Source organism: Saccostrea cucullata, unplaced genomic scaffold (genome assembly GCF_032062105.1).
Source record: "Saccostrea cucullata isolate Sc308-1 unplaced genomic scaffold, CSIRO_AGI_Scuc_v1 ctg7518, whole genome shotgun sequence".
In the NCBI taxonomy this organism is placed as follows: Eukaryota; Metazoa; Mollusca; class Bivalvia; order Ostreida; family Ostreidae; genus Saccostrea; species Saccostrea cuccullata.
Window position 1 is genome coordinate 1 of NW_026939173.1, and position 11,621 is coordinate 11,621.

The 11,621-nt window shown below is 32.0% G+C and overlaps 1 protein-coding gene across 2 annotated transcripts; it reads right to left on the reverse strand.

The window, feature by feature from the left end:
* Positions 1 to 833: 833 nt before the first annotated feature.
* Positions 834 to 10,773, reverse strand: LOC134252455 (uncharacterized). Of its 2 annotated transcripts, XM_062734946.1 has the most exons (4): positions 10,668 to 10,773; positions 3,337 to 3,518; positions 2,366 to 2,692; positions 834 to 943 (listed from the first exon to the last, which is right to left on the reverse strand). In XM_062734946.1, exons 2-4 carry the CDS (start codon positions 3,392 to 3,394, stop codon positions 921 to 923), a joined length of 408 nt encoding a protein of 135 aa, XP_062590930.1. In that variant the 5' UTR covers positions 3,395 to 3,518; positions 10,668 to 10,773; the 3' UTR covers positions 834 to 920. The 2 variants fall into 2 exon arrangements, with proteins under 2 accessions (XP_062590930.1, XP_062590929.1); XM_062734945.1 differs by lacking the exon at positions 10,668 to 10,773 and having other exon boundaries at positions 3,337 to 3,715.
* Positions 10,774 to 11,621: the final 848 nt, after the last annotated feature.

Here is an 11,621-nt window from a genome sequence, read left to right on the forward strand (position 1 = left end):
CACTGACTGAAAAGATACCATATACACATTTTACACTCGTAATTGTACGTGTACTCGATCAATTGCGATATAGATTCTTTCATTCTTAAACCTGAAATCTCTGTCTAGACTGTAGCTCTACTGGTTTATACTTATAACAAAGGAAGAGAAAAGTAGCAGTTGGAACTTGAAACATTAAAACACCAATAAATAGAATAATGATCCTTGCTTAAGTCACTTTTTGTGGCAATACTGCAATAAGACTACAACCTTCGGAGTAGCATTTAATGAAATTTTAAAGAATTTTCAATTTTGGTTACCATGGCAACATCATTCATCAAAATAAATTTAAAAAACAATAAAGACAATAATGTATCTTAATGTAGTCTATCTGAATGCCACATTATATCGTAATCAAACTAAAAATGTATAAAGTTTGTGACAGCATTTTAAAATAATTTTATGGAACATTCTATTTTTACATCGCAAAATCGTTCACGGAAATCAAAAACCGATGCATAGAAATATGTACCTAAGTATAGTCTACTTGTGTACCAAGTTATATTGAAATCAGACCAAAACTGTAGGAGGAGTAACGTTTTGAAATAATTTAACAAAAAAATTTATTTTTAGTAACCACGGAAAAACCGTTCATCGAAATCAAATATTGATGCACAAAATTATGTATCGTAGTATACTCTACTTGAGTGCCAAGTTATATTGAAATGTGACCAAAACTGTAGGAGTGTAGCATTTTGTAAAAAAATGTTTACAGACAGACAGACAGACGCATTACTATCACACAAGCTCTTCTGGTCTCTGACCAGTAGAGCTAAAAATTATCAAATCATTACCTTCAAAGATAGGGTTGGGCCAAAATAGGATATCAAAGTTTATCTTAGGAATACATAGGAAAAATCTGCTTCTCAAGAACAACTTGATTAAACTAGAGGGAAAGCATCCTCTGGAAGTATTGATGCAGTTGTTGAAGATTAAATTTTTCTCTCCATTTATTTATATAAATATCATACAATACACTGTTTACAAAGATTTTTTAACAGCAGACAGAGTTTTTAATATTGAAAATTTCAAAATTGTATAAATCTAATACATAATAGCACATACGCAAACATCTTTGATCATTTTTTAAATACTAAAGTATTATAAATTTCATGAATATCATTGTTTTGTATTATAATTGTATTAAATTTCAGTAAAATGAACTCAAACAATACAAAAAATAAATAAAAGTATATAACAAACTGATATTTTTCGTATATATCTGTTAATATTTGATATAATACCATTGACAATTGATTATGAGATAAAAGTTTGTTCACACCTTGACTCCCAGGGTAGGGTGGGGCCAACATGGGGGTATCAACGTTTATAATTATAGTTTTCTTAACAACACCAAAGCCATGATTGGTCTTAGTTATAATCATCCTTAGGTGAAGATATCACCCCCCCGGGGGTAGGATGCGGCCAAAGTGGGATATCAAAGTTTAACATAGGAATACACAGAAAAAATCGTCTTCTCAAGAACAGCAAAACCATGATTGGTCTTAGCTATATGAAAGCATTCTCAAGATATAAAGTTTAAACTTTGATTCAATCATGACCCCCAACGTTAGGGTGGGGCCACACTGGGGTATCAAGGTAAAACATACATTAGGAATACATAGGAAAAATATTTAAAATTCTTCTCCAGAACAGCAAAGCCTAAGTTAAGTGAAAGCATTATCAGGTAGTGTTTATTAATTGATTTGTTGATTGATCGATTTGGTTGAGCCACAAAATTAAACATAGCAATACAAAGAAAAAAATCTTCAACTTTTCTCAAGAACAGCATAGTCATAGTTATAAGAGAGCATTGTCAGGTAGTGTAGATTAAAGTTGTTCAAATCATGACCCCTTGGGCAAGGCTGAGGCCTTAATGGTTGATCAAAGTTATAAGAAGGATAACAGAAAAAAATCTTTTGAAATCCTCGTTATCGAGAACAAAGAAGCTGAGATCATTGTTTTTGTTTCCTAGGGACATTGCCGTTTGTTCAAAACATGACCTAAGGGGTCGAGATGCACCACAATGGGTGATCAAGGTTTTTTGTCGGAATACATAGGAAAATCATTCATATTCTTCACTAAAAAACAACAAAGCCTTTATTGATCATCAATATAAAGCATCAAAAAAGTAAAGATTTAAGTTGGTTCAAATCCCTCCCTCCTAGAACCAACTTTTAAATTTAAACTTTTGAATACTGAAGTGATATTAGCTTTTACCTAGCTAGTTGCTCATGTTAACGAAGTGGCCCCTGGGCCTCTTGTTTCTTGGATAATTTACATTCTGAAATGAAAATAAGGAAAACAGACATTTATCATAACTCACCACATGGTTTTAGTAGAACGTTCTCCCTCGTTTTGGTGTGATTTTGACATGTTGCATTAATCCACAGTCTATAGCCGGCGTGGTGAGTGTGATTAAACTGTGTAATAAATACTAAAAGTCCACTGCTTTCATTATAGAAACTGTTTTCACTAGGATAGCATAATAGTTCTCCTCTGTCGTCTTGGCAATGTGCCAAGTTGTTTTGAGACAGCTTTGACACAATATTGATCTGAACGTTCTTCACTTGACATTCCAGATACACCTCAACCCGCAGTTCTTTTAAATGACAGGTCCCTTTTTCTAATTCTTCTTCATTTCTGATTATTCCTACAATAAAGATTTTTTGAAGAATTTTACTGGCACAGTGCTAACTAGAAGCACATGTTACAAAAACCTTCTTATGGTTTATAAAGTAAACCACAATATCAACAACCTCTTGTCCATCCCGTTAAACACTTCTTATCTATTTATATTTGTTATATTTTTTTTAATTCTTTAAAAAATGACTTTAACGTTCAAGATTAAAATCTGAGATGAATAATATTACTGTCCTCTTGATAAAGATAGGTTTGTACGAATCCTTTCCTTTTTGTGTTATACAATTTCGAAAGTAATGTCAGTAGTAGATGTAAACAATTTTTCTATTTTCCCTGAGACTTAAAACAAGCAATATGCGTATTGCGCAAAAAATATTTAAATGAGATAGCACTGCAAATCTTCAGGGGGGGAGGGGGGCTTACGCATGGTACAAGACATACCTCAGATTTGATCGATTGATAAGGGATTACTTTCTGTTCCAGTTTACAGGCAGGGGCAGGTTAACTGTGCTCGTGGTTTGTAATGATTAATTTTTTAGAATGAACACATTCCTTATCGTTTCAATCCATTTCCAGTCAATCCACCTAACCTATGATTTGTAAAGCATGTTTTGTACACCTGTCAGGAAATTACATTTGAAAACGCAGTCTTACCTTGAATTAAAATAACTCCTTGAAATATCAATAATGCTGTCAGACGAAACGAATTCATTTCCTGATATTTCTCAACAAATTTTTACTTTTTTAAAAGCTCATGATGTAGTACCATGAAATAACGAAGTTCTTTCGTTGAACATTTGTTAACATTCTTCGCGTATCCTTTTCTATCTGTTATCCTACAAACGCAAAACAAAATTGTAAATTTCATTTCAATTTATAACCGTGGTCTTACTTTCTCTTTCAAAGGTTTGTAGATTTAAATTCCATTCCGTTGAACCATATACATGTCCTATCGATCCAGTAACTTCCGTGTTGTTCTAGAACAATTCATCCAAGCAACAAATGATTTCAAATTGTATATACATGTATTTACAATGCATTAATTTTGCTTTCATTTAACATACAATTCACAAGAAATCGCTTTCAAACTGTGACAATTTTTTAGCAAATAAAAAAATTGTCTCAATTCGATAAGCTCTTGTGCATACCTGCATGGGTTCTTATACATACTTCGGAATGTATTTTGTTTAAGTGATCTATTTCGCTAAAAAGATTTTGTTTCTCGACAAACTTTCACTTAAGAGAGAAACTCTTTAAGATCTTTTCAAAATATTGTGAGGAGCATTCTCCTAAAATGCTTCCTCCCCATTGTTCGTTTTCATTTGAATATTTCTTATCTTTTGAAAGTTTAATACTTTTCTTTTATCCAACAATTTTATATTTAAGGTAAATTAACGTTTCAGACTTTGGAAACCTTATAGTGACTTCTACTGTTTTTTCTTATTATTATTCTTATTATTATTTTTTTCCCCAAATCTTGTCGGCAGGATTTCTCAGAGATGGCTGGACGGATTTTCCTGAAATTTTTAGGGATGATAGACAATGAAAATACCCCGAGACGTTTTTTTTTTTTTTGAAAATTCACTTCCGGTCGTCAGATATGTCCGATTTCCGCTTTTTTAAAAAAATATTTAATTTTGAGATCTCAGTAAACGGTAAGAGATTAAGGCACCAAACTTACAGGGATGATATTTTCTTGATATGTAGGCAAATCCAATTGGGTTAAAATTGTCCGCCGTCTCTTCCGGTCGTCACAGGAAATTTCTATTTGAAAAAATAAAAAATTTCAACTTTTCTTTTATTAAACTTTTTTTGCATCAAATTATAGCATCTTATTTGTAGTTTCGAAATATGTCAGTCCCACCGGAAACAAAAACGACAACTTCCGGTTAAAAGAGAAAAACTGCATATTTTCAGTATTTTTCTTTCCCATGAATATTTTTTATAGATGAAGTTTTCGAAATGACTTTTAAAAGTGTTATTCAGACTGCAAATGACTAAAGTAACGTCAAATATCTTTGTTTGTTTAAAAAAATTCACTTCCGGTCCGTGATAAGAATTCCTGTCCTCAAAATGAATAGTTCTTATAGCTATATCTATGAAACGGTGCAAAGTGGTTATTCCTATAACTAATGTATATTAAATGCTTTGTGTGCACAAGGGAAAAACAAACAAATATAGATTGTCCTAAATTATTTCCGGTCGTCACAAAAAGTTTTTTTTTTTCAAAGAAAGGAAATTAAAATTTTATATAGGTGTGTATGGAACGTTTATTGCATCACATTATAGCACTTTATTTGTAGTTTCAAAAAATATCAGCTCCACCAGAAACAAAAATGACAACTTCCGGTTATAAATGAAAAAACTAAATAATTTGAATATTTTCTTTCCAATGCATATTTTTTATAGATAAAGTGTTTGCAACTGTTTTTGGCTATGTTATTCAGACTACAAATGTCTACAGTAACAGTTAATTCAACTGATTTTTTTAAAATTCACTTCCGGTTGTGTGTGATTTCCTGGGTTCAAAATGAGAAATTATTATAGCTAGATCTCTTAAACGGAAAGATACACACCGTAAAACTTTGACAAGTGGTATATCCTGATGGGTTAGCAATTCCATGGTGGATAAGATCGTCTGTCATCACTTCCGGTCGTCACAGGAAGTGATCAGACGTTTTAGGACCAAAAAGTCAACTTTCCCTTGTGGAAACTTTTTTTATCACACAATAGCATCTTATTTGTAGTTTTGAAAAAAGCCAGTAACACCGAAAACAAAGAACACAACTTCAGGTTATAAGAGAAAAGCTTCATAATTTGACATATTTTTCTTTCCAGTAAATATTTTTTATAGATGCATTATTTGTAATGATTTTTGGATATGTTATTAACAAACGAACTGTCTTAAGTAATTGCCATTCAGTATCTTTAAAAAATTCACTTCCAATGCGTGATTTCCTGTCCTCAAAATGAGAAGTTATCATAACTAGATCTCGTAAAGGGAAGAAGAATAAGACATCAAACTTTTAAAGCGCAATGTGAAAGAAAATCTTGAACATCAAAATGTGTAGGCAAAAGGAGATGCAAGAACAATCGAAGAATTTAATGAAAACATCACTTCCGGTTGTCACAGGAAGTGAACAAATGCCCAATAAAAACTTTTCTTAATGAAATCTTTCTTAGTAATATAGAACATACCAGTCTTTTTTGTAGTTTTGAAATATATCAAAGAGTCCCAATGGAAACAAAATGGACAACTTCCGATTATTTAAGGAGAAAAACTGCATAAATTTAGTATTATACTATACCATAAATATTTTTGAAGACAAAGAAGAGCATTAGAAATGATTTTATGACATGTTATTTAGACTGAAATGTGTTAGTAACCTCAAATGTAAAATACAACATTTTTGGACTTATAAATTACAGTGTAAATTAACTTTTCGGACTTTGTGTAAATTATTGTCAAAACTTTTCTTACATTTCGGCAAATGTGATCAATTATATAAATTCCGCACAGCCTTAATCCCACCCGAGGCATAGTCAGAGATTGGACAGTTAATTCCTTAATTGACATCTGTTTATATTTATTGACACTTAATCTTTCATCTTTAATTCTATTATATACATACTGCTAAAATGTCACCATTCGCTCAATAATTGTTTGATACTTGATTTCTATATACCTTTTGTTAATCCTTTTATTTTACTCTGTCTTTGTTCAGTATGTATGTTTTGTTGTTAAAATTATAGTCAGTTGGAATCAGACCTTCGGTGCTGATACATCCCAAACTCATGTAAAAGTTTATTCCATGCTGTTTCTATATAAAAGTACAAATTTGTAACTCGTGTTTGTGTCTTGAGGTTTAAAAGAATCTGGGTTCAACAATAAGAGGAAAGCTCACGATTGAACCAGAATCAGTAATAGACGGACAAATACACCCCGTAAAACTTTTCTTTTATCCAAAAATTTTATGTTTATAATATATACGAGGGTTGTTCGAAAAGTTCGTGGACGATGTCAATCTTCGTTATACTACTTTCAAGAAATTGAAAATAAGCTCAATATCCTGTGTAAAAATATTTTTTTTGTTTATGAGTGAAGTTTTATTTCATTCGATTTAATAGAAATCAATTTACTTCATTTTAAAATCAACATGTTTTGTACCCGCGGAGCATACTTAACGGCGATGTAACGTCAAAAACATAGCATCAAGAATTTCTTAAAAGGACTATCCCTATAGATTTCAACAGTTTAGTTCAATAATCACTTATTAAAAAACCCTTTTCTAGCACTTGAAATTCATTTTTCTAACAATTGCTCTCATTGTATAATTTCCTTTGTCAATGTTTTAATTTCTTTTACCACTTAGCTGTGCTTTTACAAGATCAGCAACTCGGAAGCGCTATGTCTTTTCATGACGTACCAAATTTTTAAAGTTTTTGATCAGATTTTATCAGATAAACCGTTTCTTCACAGATTGTCCTCGTCCGATACAGAGCCTCTGTCTCTCAAATACCGTCTGTACCATTTATAAACACATACACGACTTAATAGTGACTTAATATTTTTATTCCTTTAACATTTTTAGAATTTATCGAGGATTTTTTCCCGAGTATAACACAAAATTGCATCGTTACGTGCTGCTCTGTAAAAAACGTTCAACAACGTCAAAATTTTTGCCGCTTTCAAGGATTTTTTCTTCCCAAATTTATATCTTCTAAAGCAATCAAAATATTTAGCCATAATTTGGAATATGAATCAATTTAACAGTCCTTAATTTCAAAGTCTATGATTTTTTTCCCGTTTTTGCTCCTTTTTACAGAGAATATGACTACAGACAGTGCCATATGTATTTCATGTGTTGTTTGTGAAGTTCTAAATTTTGACCTGCTCCGCGATCCGATTTTTGCAGTTTTAAATTCTGGAGTGGTTTGAAATTAATTATGATATATTAATTTTTTTAAACACAAACCATTTGGATTTATTGTTAAAATATTCCTACCAAAATTGGTTTGCATATGACGTTAAATAAAAACTAGAGGTACTGTGAGCAATGAGCTCACTAAATGATACCCCCCGCCCCCCCCCCCCCCCTATGATTATAATGGCAACTTTCATGTTTTGCGATGGCCAGGAAACCCAAAATATTTGTCAGATCAAAAAATAAAATAGGAGGTGCACAATGGCAATATGTAATAAAGATTCTGTGAAAGTTGCATCAAATTTCATTCAGTGGTATGAGAGGAGTTGCGGATAAGAGATGGGTACCCCAAAGCGTAACAGACGGACAGACGGACAGACGGAAGGACGGACGGAACACAGCCAGTTTAGAGTTATGTGATGAATTAACGATTATATATACCCTCCCGCTTTTCAAGCGGGGGGTATAAAGATATGACAGGAGTCCACGAACTTTTCGAACAACCCTCGTAATTACTAATCAAGCTTTGCTCTTATAAAACAAACGTGTACATCTAAAAATCATTATAAGTTTGTACCATGAGATCAGTTTTTTATTGTTTAATATCACTATTTAATAAAGCGCTTCGTAATACAGCTTTTATTGTAAAGAAATAATGGAAAGATACACGCACATATATTACATTTTATCATATTAAATATCCGTGCACTATTTGAGGCGTAATTCAAAACAAAACTTTCCTTACGAAAGATCGTAAATTTACCTGCTTTATCTGAAAACCGTTTGGTTATCCAGTTTTGTCCTCGGAATATTGTCTTAAAAAAAGGATTAAAATTTATTTTTACTTATAACTGAAACCGAAATATTTAACAATGCACAATGTTTCTATATTAATACTTTCTTTAGTTAAGGATAGACTGGATACTTAAAAATCCAAATATCGTCAGGGTCTTTTTCAGAATTTTTAATGGATAATTGTAGAACTTTGTTATGTAGATAAACAGTTTGTATTATTACCCAACATGCCAACTTCATAGCGTGATATTATGACAATACCCCACATGACCCGCCGTTAGCCCGTGTAATATAAATCAATATAAAGACAATACGGTTAAAGTGACCTATCTGGTGCATTTAAATTTTAAGATATTAGATTCAAGATTGTCCCCAAAGTTATTGACTTCATTCACTGCGCATGATGATTTGAATAATATATTACTCTAAATATATGCTGATTTTTTTTCTCTCATCATAGATGTAAATACCTTTTGATTAATGCACTTCTTCGTCCTTTTTTCGCTACAAATGACATTTTAAGGGTTTTGTGTCATCGAAGGTTAGCTCACTTAAATATAACATGACTGAAATCCTAAATTAATGTCTTAACTTAAAAACCCTAAGGTATAACAATGCAAGTTTAAATCGCCACATGTTAAGTCTGCAGAGTAACAAGCCTGTGTATTATAAAAAGATATATATCACAAAGCCCTATCGAGTTACTACACTGTATCTGCTGTTCATCTGTCCTTATGAAGAAAAAATGTACATTGAAAGCATTGATAACTGCACCTTGAGGTTTCATCAACGGTCAACATGTCCAATTTAAAAATATTTTTATAATAGCTCCAAAATTTTGCGGTTTATAAAGTTGACACTAAACAGTTATAAATATATGCATGTAATTGATTAACAAATAGAAACTACCACTTGATAACAAATACTTTAATAATAAAAATATTTATAGAGAACAATACTCTTAAAAATTGCCTACATTTTAAAATATACCCCCTAATAAATTCCGTAATTTAAATGAAAGCCATCAGTGCAGAAACAATAAATGTTTATCAATGACGGGCAGGTTAGACTTTGATTGCCTCTGGAAATTTGTTTTCCCTGTTTATTTTGTCCAATTGATAAGATTTGATGTCAGAAGTACTTTGCAAATGGCGGACTTTAAAGGGATCTTGTCTTTATACATGTCCATCCCTAAGAACAGCTTTTCAGAGAACATTCACGTCAAGCTTGCCCTTCAGTGATAAACCTAAATTATTTCTGCAATAATTGTTTTCATTAAAGGTACATACTTAAGCAGGTGCAATTTAAAAAAATGAAATCTGATAACCTGTTCCCTTCACCGTCTCTGCGACAATTTGTAAATTTACCTGTAAAACTGATAAACTTTAAGTACACGGACACTGAAAAAATGAGTGATCGATTTTTAAAAAAACTAGAGGTACTGTGAGCGATGAGCTCACTAAATGATACCCCCCGCTTCCCATATGGTTATAACTGGTGAAAAAGTCCATGTTTTCCTGTGGCCGGGAAACCCAAAATATGTGTCGGATCAAAAAGTAAAATAGGAGGTGCACAATGGCAATATGTAATAAAGATTCTGTGAAAGTTTCATCAAATTTCATTCAGTGGTATGAGAGGAGTTGCGGATAAGAGATGGGTACCCCAAAGCGTAACAGACGGACGGACGGACGGACGGACGTACAGACGGACGGACGGAATTAACGATTACTATATACCCTCCCGCTTTTCAAGCGGGGGGTATAAATATATCTGACATTATAGAACTTTAAATCGGTAATAAAAATATTTAAGATGTTCACGCACTACTAGGTAGTTGAGAGTAAATTTTTGAAGAGATGCTTAGATCATTCTATGTACTTACACACAAACCTGCCAATTTCTCATCCACTTCTAAGGCTATCTGAAGAAGTAATGATATAGCAAAGTAATTCAGTTTCAACAAAAAAAATCACCAGGATTAAGAATAGGTATCCTTTTCTTTTATTTTGTCTTTGAAAATAATGTCTGGACGATCAGCAATTTATCTCAATTTTTAATCATCTTAATAATTTACCTTTAAAAGAGCTTTGCTCTTTAAAACAAAGTCGGAAAAATGAATTTTAACTCGGGGCGTATGTATCACATTCCGCTGCGCAGAAAGGTATACTCGCTTTCCTACAAGTATATTACGTCTTTATATTTACTGCATCATCAGTTTTAAGCACTCATCAACTCAGTCCATAAACCTAGTAAAATGTTTCTTACCTTAATTGACTATCAATTGCCCAAACTGATCAAAAAAGAAATGAATTATTCAGATGTTCCAGATCATATTCTTATTTTATATACACGTACTCGGAATCCGATAAAAGGGAAGCAAATCAAGCAGTTCTCATGTGTCTCCTACCCCGTTTAAAAGGCTATGTTTTTGACATGCTGCCATGGATTTAACTGTAGCGGAAACGCAGGACAAGGTCAGTTATTTGGATTTTTTTTTTTTTTTTGCATCTCAATTTTCTTCCTTGACATAATTATATTATCTTAATACGATGAATTTAGGAAGTTGAAAGTGAGTCAATAAAACAATCTTTAAAATTTGTAGAAATTCTAAATCGCTGTAATAAACTATAGCCTACATATGTAACACTGTGAGATAGGCCGTTTTAGGTAATAACGGGGAAAATCAGTAAAACGGCGGACATGAATTTTTCTGAACATAAAAAGAAAGCTCTTACTGATCTCTAAAAAAAATTAAACATTCTATATATGCAAAGTTTTACACTAATTTTCCCATAAGTGCAAACAGTATTGGCATCTTAATTATCTCTATTCCCATGAATTGTATAAGACTCTTAAAAATTCAGAAAAAAATATTCTGTCTTCATTTCACCGCCGAAATATGACTGAAATGTTACCGATCTGGTGTTAAACAATATCAACTGATCAACCAATCACTAACCTCTATTAGAAGCGTTTAAAAGAAGGCACATTAAATGGATTTATTTATACCGAAGGTGTATTTTTCAAAAATTGCAGAAATTCATTTTAATTAATATTCAGTAATTTATCCGGTAAAATAAGGCGATGGTGAAAGGAAATCAGCTGCAATTATTTTGAAATATTTAAATTATTTTTCTTTATTAAAATGTTTTTACCACAACCCTTTACATACCCCCACCCCCAAAAAGAAGATTGTTTAATTTTCATAGTTTTATTCAG

What these genes read in the sequence shown, in the direction of transcription:
- LOC134252455 (XM_062734946.1), bottom strand. Translation starts at nt 3,394, where the DNA reads ATGAATTCGTTTCGTCTGACAGCATTATTGATATTTCAAGGAGTTATT. An exon ending in AGGAGTTATTTTAATTCAAG is followed by an intron (nt 2,693 to 3,336) that starts GTAAGACTGCGT and finishes TCTTTATTGTAG; the next exon opens with GAATAATCAGAAATGAAGAA. An exon ending in CGTTCTACTAAAACCATGTG is followed by an intron (nt 944 to 2,365) that starts GTGAGTTATGAT and finishes CAATACTTCCAG; the next exon opens with AGGATGCTTTCCCTCTAGTT.